Source organism: Osmerus mordax, chromosome 11 (assembly GCF_038355195.1).
Source record: "Osmerus mordax isolate fOsmMor3 chromosome 11, fOsmMor3.pri, whole genome shotgun sequence".
Lineage (NCBI taxonomy): Eukaryota > Metazoa > Chordata > Actinopteri > Osmeriformes > Osmeridae > Osmerus > Osmerus mordax.
In genome coordinates this window covers 8,500,589-8,510,327 of record NC_090060.1, presented here as the reverse complement: position 1 = coordinate 8,510,327, position 9,739 = coordinate 8,500,589, and the positions used below count along the sequence as shown (strand labels likewise).

At 50.2% G+C, this 9,739-nt stretch overlaps 1 protein-coding gene across 1 annotated transcript in view; it reads left to right on the top strand.

The window, feature by feature from the left end:
- The window catches only part of ttc9b (tetratricopeptide repeat domain 9B), a 16,435-nt gene extending 8,372 nt beyond the window's left edge, over positions 1-8,063 (top strand). The window contains exons 2-3 of the mRNA XM_067246568.1: positions 7,319-7,501; positions 7,675-8,063. Of these exons, the coding sequence (XP_067102669.1) occupies positions 7,319-7,501; positions 7,675-7,766 (275 nt within the window). The 3' untranslated portion in view covers positions 7,767-8,063. The remainder of the gene's footprint in view (positions 1-7,318; positions 7,502-7,674) is intronic.
- The last annotated feature ends 1,676 nt before the right edge of the window (positions 8,064-9,739 follow it).

The following is a 9,739-nucleotide window of genomic DNA, read 5'->3' as shown; positions in this document are numbered from 1 at the left end:
AGGAGACTCAGTAGTCAAGGTGACAACTCCTTCTGGCATATTACAGGGAAGTTATCACCTGAAGAAGTGATTGTTGTAGGTGAGCAGACTGGTGCCGGGGCGGGCGAGGCAGGCGAGGCAGGGCATGAGGGGGAGGGAGTACAGGGTTACCTCATAGCTGTAGAGGAACAGAAGGAGAGAAAAGCTCAAAGATGATTCCGGATGCACAGCACACAGCGCCTGATTTAGGATAAATCCCCTCTCTTTATCGCTATCCCGCCTCTCTCTCTCCCTTTATGTGTGTGTGTCTCTTATTCCTACTCTCCCCTCTCTCTCTCTCTCTTTTCTCCCCCTCTCTCTCTCTCTGTTTCTCCCTATCTCTCTCTCTCTCTCTCTGTTTTTCCCCACCTCTCTCTCTCTATTTCTCCCATCTCTCTCTCTCTCTCTCTCTCTCTCTCTCTCTGTTTCTCCCCACCTCTCTCTCTCTCTCTCTCTGTTTCTCCCATCTCTGTCTCTCTTCTCTGTTTCTCCCCTATCTCTCTCTATGGGAGGATCTGACAGAATAAGCTGGCTACTTCATTTTCCTTCACTCATGGATTGCTGTTGCACCCTGGGTGATCCATGCAAATGTGTTGGCAAGCCAGCATTTTCTAAGAAAGATGGTTGGTTTGGTGTGTGTGTTCAGGGGAACCTATGTTGCCAGGGGAAGACTAACACTGCCACGCTTTGCAGGGAATGCAATCAGAGCCGCGAGAGCAGAAACACCTGTTTCTCTTTCTTTTCTCGCTGCAATTCTGCAGAGGAGTGCTGAGGATGCCAGCAAAGCACACACACACACATACTGTACACACACTCACAAACACGCCCCAACACACCAAAAGATCAACAAAGGTGTATAAATGATGTGCTTCTTGCGGTGATTGGAGGATGTTTTAGTCTAAGTGCAGCAGTGGCAGATGCTGAGAGAGCTTATTTGTAGCTCTTGTTCTCATACTGATATTTCCGTTTTTAATGACCTTGAGGAAATTAGGAATTTCAGTCGTCAGGGAGCCAGGGTCTCTGCTTTCAACCTCAAAGGAGGGTGCCTTACTGGATCAATGGAGAATTTGAATAACTATAACAGCCACCCATGCAGAACTCTGAGGGAAAAGAGGGAAGAGGGGAGGAAGAAGGAGAGAGGGGGGTAAATTCAGCTTTACAGAGAGAGAGGGACAGAGAGAGGGGGACAGAGAGAGAGGGACAGAGGAGAGGGAGACAGAGGAGAGGGGGATAGAGAGACGGGGACAGAGAGAGGGGGACAGAGAGAGGGGGACAGAGAGAGGGAGACAGAGAGAGGGGGACAGAGAGAGGGGGACAGAGAGAGAGGGACAGAGAGAGGGAGACAGAGAGAGGGGGACAGAGAGAGGGGGACAGAGAGAGAGGGTCAGAGAGAGGGAGGAGACAGAGAGAGGGGGACAGAGAGAGGGGGACAGAGAGAGAGGGACAGAGAGAGAGGGACAGAGAGAGGGGGACAGAGAGAGAGGGACAGAGATAGAGGGACAGAGAGAGAGGGGGGGGACAGAGAGAAGGGGACAGAGAGAGGGGGACAGAGAGAGATGGACAGAGAGAGAGATACCGAGAGCAGAGAGAAGAAAGAGAGAAATAAGGTAGGAGTTGAATAGATTTATAGATGATGGAGGGCAAAAGAGAAAAGACAAGAAAAGAAAGACAAAAAAATACGGAGAGGAAGAAAACAGGGGAGACTGGCCAGGGGGAAGGAGGGCAAGGGAGCACAGGATGCGAGAGAGAGGGACAGAGAGACAGAGGGCAGAGTGCATCAGAGCAGACCTGCTGTGTCATGTCAGAACAGTCAGGTGATGAAGAGAGCCAGCAGCGTCAACCCTGCCTTCTCAATGACAGAGGAGGGAGGGAGGGAGGGAGGGAAGGAGGGAGGGAGGGAGGGAGGGAGGGAGAGGGAGGGGAGGGAGGGAGGGAGGGAGGGAGGGAGGGAGGGGAGGGAGGGAGGGAGGGAGGGAGGGAGGGAGGGAGGGAGGGAGGGAGGGAGATGCAGTGGAAGAGAGAGGGTATTGACTGAAGCCTTAGAGAGCTATTCCTGGAGGGACTGGATGATCTGCAAGTGATGTCCAGAGACTGAAGAGCTCTTAGTACCCGGGTTGCAGCCATTAAGAATTGGGGTTTGGTACCGAAACCCGGTGCTAACATGGCACCGGTACCTATATGACAGTATGTACTGGACCTAATCAAAACGCAGATTTTGGTGCCTCATAAGTGCCTGAGCTGTCGATTGAAATATTTGCCCTCTGGTGCTCTGAAATGGACGTAAGAAGCATAATCACCGCACATGATCGCTATTTAATATTTAGCCTACTGCACTTATGTGTCAGAATAATCTGAAAAATTATTTCCCGATAGAAAATTCACGTGAATGCATGTCGGAACACGGATAGTCAAAGAACATGGCAGACAACAGTTTTTTTTTTCTCAATAATAAAGCCGTTCTTTAAATGTCCTCCTGACGTCGTTTTGTGGCTCTTTTTTTCCTTTTCTTATTATCGGTTCAGGCACCGGAACTGTTTTAGTAAAAGTATCGATTTGGCATCGGTATCGTAAAAACCCAAACGATACACAACCCCTATTGCTAAGAATTGCGGCAGTTTTGTGTGTGCACTGTTTGTGCGTGTGTGTATAGATGTTGTGTGTGGTGTGTAGGTATGTCTGGTTCGGTGGTGTGGCCCTCCAAAATGATGGACAGCAGACTAATCCACTCCACACCCAGCGGTTTTAAATGAGCCTCCTCAAAACGTACCTGGGACAAGGGGACGGAGGGGAGGGCGGGAGGAGGAGGGAGGGAGAGACATTGCTGATAGATGTGAGGGATGGAGAGAGAGAAAGAAGACAAGAGAGAGAAATGGAGGGAATAAAGAAGGAAGAGAAAGAGGGGGAGTTCAAGGAAGAGAAGAGAGGTGATGGAGGAGAGAGAAGGAACCAAGTTAACAGAAGAGATGACAAAGAGAGACAGAGACATAGAGATAATACAATTAAAGGAGTCTGAGTGAGTGAGTGGAGTGTCTCTAATCTGATATCCATTGCTGCAGAGGTTCAGGCAGGAGGACTCAGTATAGTATTTCACACGGTACAATACATGATTGTAATACTTGAATTTGGCATAATGGTTATGCTTGCCGCGGTTCCCTGCCGCACCCAACGGAGACACTATCTCGTCCTCCGAGCAGAGAGAAGCGACGCATTCCCCCTACGAAAGGAACACAGAACCAAGGGTGGAGGCCGGGGAGGCGGAGGCAGCAGATTAAACAGAGCATCCTGTGTCGCACTAGCAATGCAGAGTGCAGCGATATCCGGATTAAATAGCCCGCCCAGCTAAGAAGGTGTGCCCCCACTGCGTGATATGACGAGTTGCTAGTGACGCGCTATGTCTCGCGTCTCCTCCATGAACCAGCTCCGCTTGTTTTTCTACGTTCTGTAATCTACATTCTACATTCTGTACTATACATTCTGCATTTTGAACTCTTTTTTTGTGCAGTTTGTCTGTGTTCCCATTTACCATTTCTCTCCTCTTACACTCATCCCTCCTTTTCTCTTTTCATGCATCTCTCTTTCTCTTTCAGTCATTTCCTCCATCTCTTCCTGGTTGAGAGTCAATTCTTCCTGGTTGAGAGTCAGTTCTTCCTGGTTGAGAGTCAGTTCTTCCTGGTTGCGAGTCAGTTCTTCCTGGTTGAGAGTCAGTTCTTCCTGGTTGAGAGTCAGTTCTTCCTGGTTGAGAGTCAGTTCTTCCTGGTTGAGAGTCAGTTCTTCTTGGTTGAGAGTCAGTCTCTACCTGTCTGTTGTTCTGTTCTGCACAGAAGATAGAAGATCCAGAACATGTGTTAACTGCACCCACTCACATGGCACCTCTCTTCACACATACACACACAGTTACACAGACACACACATATATATGCTGTACACTCGCCCACACACACTAAGCAGCTGTCGTTGCACCTGTTGGGTTTTTCCGAAAAGAGATTAGACAAAATCTTTCTCGTGGCATACTTCTCCCCCATACAATCTGTCTCTCAGTAGGACTCCAGGAGACAGAGAGGAAAAGAAAATCATTTGAGTGAGAGACTCCCATATTCCTGAGACATTGACTCAATGTGGTCAAGGCCATACCTTTAATGACCTTCCTCTGTCAATCTCTCTCCCTCTCCCTCTCCCTCTCCCTCTCTCTCTCTCTCTCTCTCTCTCTCTCTCTCTCTCTCTCTCTCCCTCTATCTCTATCTCTCTCTCATCACTCTATATGTCTCAGGTCAACACAATCATGTGTGTGAGTATGTGTGGTGTGAGTGTGTGTGTGTGTGTTGGGATGGTGTTGATATTGTTGCACACATAATAATACTGTTCTCTTCCCTCAAACACTCCGTACGTCTGGCTAATGGCCCTCCTGTGTGTGTGTGTGTGTGTGTGTGTGTGTGTGTGTGTGTGTGTGTGTGTGTGTGTGTGTCTGTGTGTCTGTGTGTGTATGCATACATCCATGCCTGTGTGTGAATTCTGAGATCGTTAGCCATTATGCTATTAGTATCTGTAACTGGATCATCCTAAATCTCCACTGTACTGGCTGATAGTGCAGAAATATGGATGGATAGATGGATGGATGAACAGTGACTAATGGACAGAGAGAAAATTGTGTGTATGTGTGTGTATGTGTGTGTGTGTGTGTGCATGCTAACCCTGTAGTAGCATAAAGTAACAAGGTCCAGTGTCACGATAGTGTTGAGATTGGTGGCTGGAGGCATTGAGATTTAAAAACAGCACAGAAAGATAGGGAGGGAAGGAACAAGAAGTGAGATAGGAAAGAGGGAGTGATGAAGAGAAGCTCACATACACACATACCTATAAACACACACACACACACACATATATATCCCCATAGATCTGTAATGGTTGGCCTCATCCCCTGATGTCCATGATGAATCATTTAGTTTGATACATTTGTGGACTAATTCCCACTGATTGATGAAGCCCTATTCCATTCCAACAAGCATGTACACTCATACAGACACACACACACACACTCCAAAAGTGCACGCACACACACACACTTCATCTACTTATCTGGGGACCAGTGTTACAGGGAGGTGACAGGTGCTCAAACTGAAAGTGTCCCTAGTGTGCCACCCCTCTTCCTCCTTCCCTCCCTCCACCCCTCTTCCTCCTGCCCTCCCTCCCTCCACCCCTCTTCCTCCTGCCCTCCCTCCCTCCACCCCTCTTCCTCCTTCCCTCCCTCCACCCCTCTTCCTCCTTCCCTCCCTCCACCCCTCTTCCTCCTTCCCTCCCTCCACCCCTCTTCCTCCTGCCCTCCCTCCACCCCTCTTCCTCCTGCCCTCCCTCCACCCCTCTTCCTCCTGCCCTCCCTCCACCCCTCTTCCTCCTTCCCTCCCTCCACCCCTCTTCCTCCTTCCCTCCCTCCACCCCTCTTCCTCCTTCCCTCCCTCCACCCCTCTTCCTCCTGCCCTCCCTCCACCCCTCTTCCTCCTGCCCTCCCTCCACCCCTCTTCTTCCTTCCTTCCCTCCCTCCATCCCTCTTCCTCCTTCCTTCCTTCCCTCCCTCCACCCCTCTTCCTCCTGCCCTCCCTCCACCCCTCTTCCTCCTGCCCTCCCTCCACCCCTCTTCCTCCTGCCCTCCCTCCACCCCTCTTCCTCCTTCCCTCCCTCCACCCCTCTTCCTCCTTCCCTCCCTCCACCCCTCTTCCTCCTTCCCTCCCTCCACCCCTCTTCCTCCTGCCCTCCCTCCACCCCTCTTCCTCCTTCCCTCCCTCCACCCCTCTTCCTCCTGCCCTCCCTCCACCCATCTTCCTCCTTCCCTCCCTCCATCCCTCTTCCTCCTTCCTTCCTTCCTTCCCTCCCTCCACCCCTCTTCCTCCTTCCCTCCCTCCACCCCTCTTCCTCCTGCCCTCCCTCCACCCTCTTCCTCCTGCCCTCCCTCCACCCCTCTTCTTCCTTCCTTCCCTCCCTCCATCCCTCTTCCTCCTTCCTTCCTTCCCTCCATCCACCCCTCTTCCTCCTTCCCTCCCTCCACCCCTCTTCCTCCTGCCCTCCCTCCACCCCTCTTCCTCCTTCCTTCCCTCCCTCCACCCCTCTTCCTCCTTCCTTCCCTCCCTCCACCCCTCTTCCTCCTTCCTTCCTTCCCTCCACCCCTCCTTCCTCCTTCCTTCCCTCCCTCCACCCCTCTTCCTCCTTCCTTCCCTCCCTCCACTCCTCTTTCACAGTGTGTGCTCGTCTTTTCCAGGAATGTCGGAAGGTCGAAGGTTAGGCACAGGGGGTAAAGGGATAACGTCATGAAGGCAGAAGGGATGGGGGGGATGAAGGATGAGGAGAAAAGAAGAAAGGTTGTTATCATCAAAGCATAATAAGATGGGTACTGAGGGACAGAATGAAGGAAAGAAGAATTGTGAGATCAGAAGACGAGGAGAGGAAGAAGAGGCAGGCAGGAAGAGATGACCATAGAAATACTGAGTGACTGGTCGGAGGACAGCATTTTCTGCACTTCCTCTTTCCCTTCTCTCTTCTCCACGCTTCTTCCCCCCCCCCCCCTCTCCTCCACTCTCTTTTCCCCTGACATCCCTTCCCTGCCAAGTCAGGCAAACATGGATTAAGCATGGTGACTCCATTAGCTTGTAATTCTAAAGGTGTGCTATGCTTGCTAGTTTCTCCTCCGCCTCGCCACGCCCCCCCACACCTATACCCTTCCCCCCCACACACACACACACCTCCTCCAACCATTTCCAGGAGAGTTCAACAGCAGCGGCATGGTGAACTAGATTACACAGCATCCCTCAGGCCTCCTTTGGTGTGTGTGTGTGTGTGTGTGTATGTGTATGTGTGTGTGTGTGTATGTGTGTGTGTGTTAGTTGATGTGGTCTCTGTCCCTGCTGTACTACACTTTATTAATATGATTACCAGCTTCTCAGCGCTGTGTCCTGGAGTTATTTATATCTGTTTATATCTATTTCTATCTCTCTGTAATCTAGGAGTCTCTCTCTTTCTCTTCTGCTTGACATAAATCCCTCGTCCCACCCCCTGTTGGTGTAATGTATCTCAGTATGGTCCTGTTGTACTGTTCTGAACTGCAGTGGAGGTGCGGTGAGGATATCGCCACCATGATTCAACAATTCAGTGTACTTCTCTCTCTCCATCGGTTTTAACCCCTCCTCATCTCTCTTGTTCTTGTCTCAGTATCCTATCCGCCATACTTAGTGGAAGTCTGCTGCTTCTGTACCCTACTTCTCACTTCTAAACTGTATGTTTGTTTCCCCCCCCCCCACACACACATCCCCCCCAGCCTGCTTGCTGCAGTCGGAGCTGGTGAACTACGAGCGTGTGAAGGAGTACTGTCTGAAGGTGCTGGGTCACCAGAGGGATCACTTCAAGGCCATGTACCGTGCTGGCATCGCCTTCTACCACCTGGGAGACTACGAATGTGCCCTGCGCTACCTACGTGACGCCAAGAACCGAGAACCCACAGGTAAGCCCAGCATGTGGTGCTCTTTTTTTGGGGTGAACGGCTCCTTTCAGTGTCAGTCATGTTAAGATGACAGGGAACCAACAATGTGAATGATAAAATGATCTCTCTCTCTCTCTCTCACCCTCTCCCTCTCTCTCTCTCTCTCTCTCTCTCTCTCTCTCTCTCTCTCTCAGACACCAACGTGTTGAGGTACATCCAGCTGACGGAGATGAAGATGATCAAGAGCAGCCAGCGGGACAGAGAGAGAGAGGAGGCTCTGGGTTAACCTCTGACCTCGACACCTGCTCGTCTCCATTCCTGTGACCTGCGATTCTACACCCTCCATTCTACTTTTCCTCCTTCTCCTTTTTTCTGACAGATCACTAGATGAAAAGGCTCAAACTCTACAGGCCAACCAGGATGAAAACGGAGCATTTTGCGCTCAATAACTTCCTTCCCTCCTTCCCTTTCCTGGGTTCCTCCTCTCTTCCCCTTTGTTTCTCCCCCTCCCCCCTGGACATGGGGCTTCCCTCCCCAAACTGTCAACAAAACAACAACAAGCAGCGTGAAACGTTGAACGGAAAAGGAGTTTCAGAAAGATAAACAACATATTAAACTGAGGAGACATTAGGCTTGATTTAGTAAACGTCTGAAAAAATGTCAAAAACATGTTCAGTTTTTATTCTCTTTGTTTCATGATTTGAGGACCAAAGGAAGGTTGTGGGAGGGTGGAGGGCTAGGGTGTGGGTAGTGGGCTAGGGAGCAGGTGGAAGTGTGTGGGATGGTGGTGGTTAGGTTCTGGGTGGAGGAGGAGGGGAGTTGTGTGAGGTTGTGTACTACATATCAGATGCCCAGATGGATGGTGGCCCGTGAGGCCAAACCTGTCCCCCTACAGTGTCCTCAGAACCCAGCGACCCTGAGGAGACCTGCTCTCATCACCGCGCTACAAGCTAGCATGCTATAAAAAGGCCAGCTACAATGCTAGCCACGGGATAGATAGAGACTAGGTTAGACATAGACTCACTAAGAGCTAGGTACATGTGTAGCTGAGCTAACACGCAATCGCTACATCTTTTGGCTGTTTACTGAAGGATATAGTTTGAGGGAGCTTGCCTCTCTCTCCATGTTCCTGCCCTCTTCCTTTCTTCTGAACTACCTGGTCTCAGTTTATGGACTGTTTTTCAATTCAAGGGCTAATTCAAGTGTTTGTGATCCTTCCTTTATATTTGACCAGGATTTTTGATTTTGCTGTTGATATTCATTGTACTTACTTACATGTTGGTTGTTTAAAAAGCAGAGAGCATAACCTCTGTCTTTTGTGAGGGGCAAATGAACTAGCAGACTGTCCAGCTGTGTAACAGGTATGTGTTGTTGTAAATCTGTGTGTTGAAGTTGTCGTCCAACCCCCCCACTGGAGAGTGCTGCGTTACTAACTGTTTACCCCCCCCCCCACCCCCCTCCTCCGCCCCAACAGCACTAAAGCTAATGATGTCACAATGGAGAATAATAGTCAGTAGCAAGTTCCATCAAGCACAGCTGGCTGCAGGTCTACTGGACTGTTCTAGAATTCTCCTTAGATAGGGAGTTCTTCAGAGCTCTGCATCAAAGATCTCTGTCTAGGAAGCCCTTTAATGCTGACGCTGACAGACTCGGAGCAGAAGACAGATCACACACACCTGTCCTGCCTTTCTGCCATCCCAGCCCTGTCAGTGCACTTATACATATTCCAACACATTTTATATAAATAGGTGTCAGTGTAATCTTTATTCATTTGACAAATTATCCCAAAAACCGAGTTCCCATCGCTTAGAGTACCTAAACAGCGATTGATGACCTGATGGCTGAATTACAGCTTGGTCTGACAGTTGTTTATTAACAGTTTATCAGTACAGTTTGTTAAAAACCAACTCCAGAAATGCTGACAGGAAGTTGGCCTCCCAGTCCTTTGCTAAGGAGGTGTGACAGACATGTAATAGCATTACCTTAATCTCCTACTCCAGAACCATGGGGCCCAATCCCCCCCTCCCCCCAACTCCCACCCCTGTGTGCAAGACAAGCCCCTGCATGGCAACCTGCAGCTCCACAGGAAGCCATCTTGGATCCAGATTGGGAACGTATGGTGTGTGTGTCTGGTTTGTTGCTGCTTCCTATCATGGCATGCTAGCCCCCTTAGCCATTTACCCCAGTTAAACACTCTGCTAGCAGACTCCTACAAACACAGGAGGGACCCCCAGGAGAGTCACAGCAGCACAGTGGCCT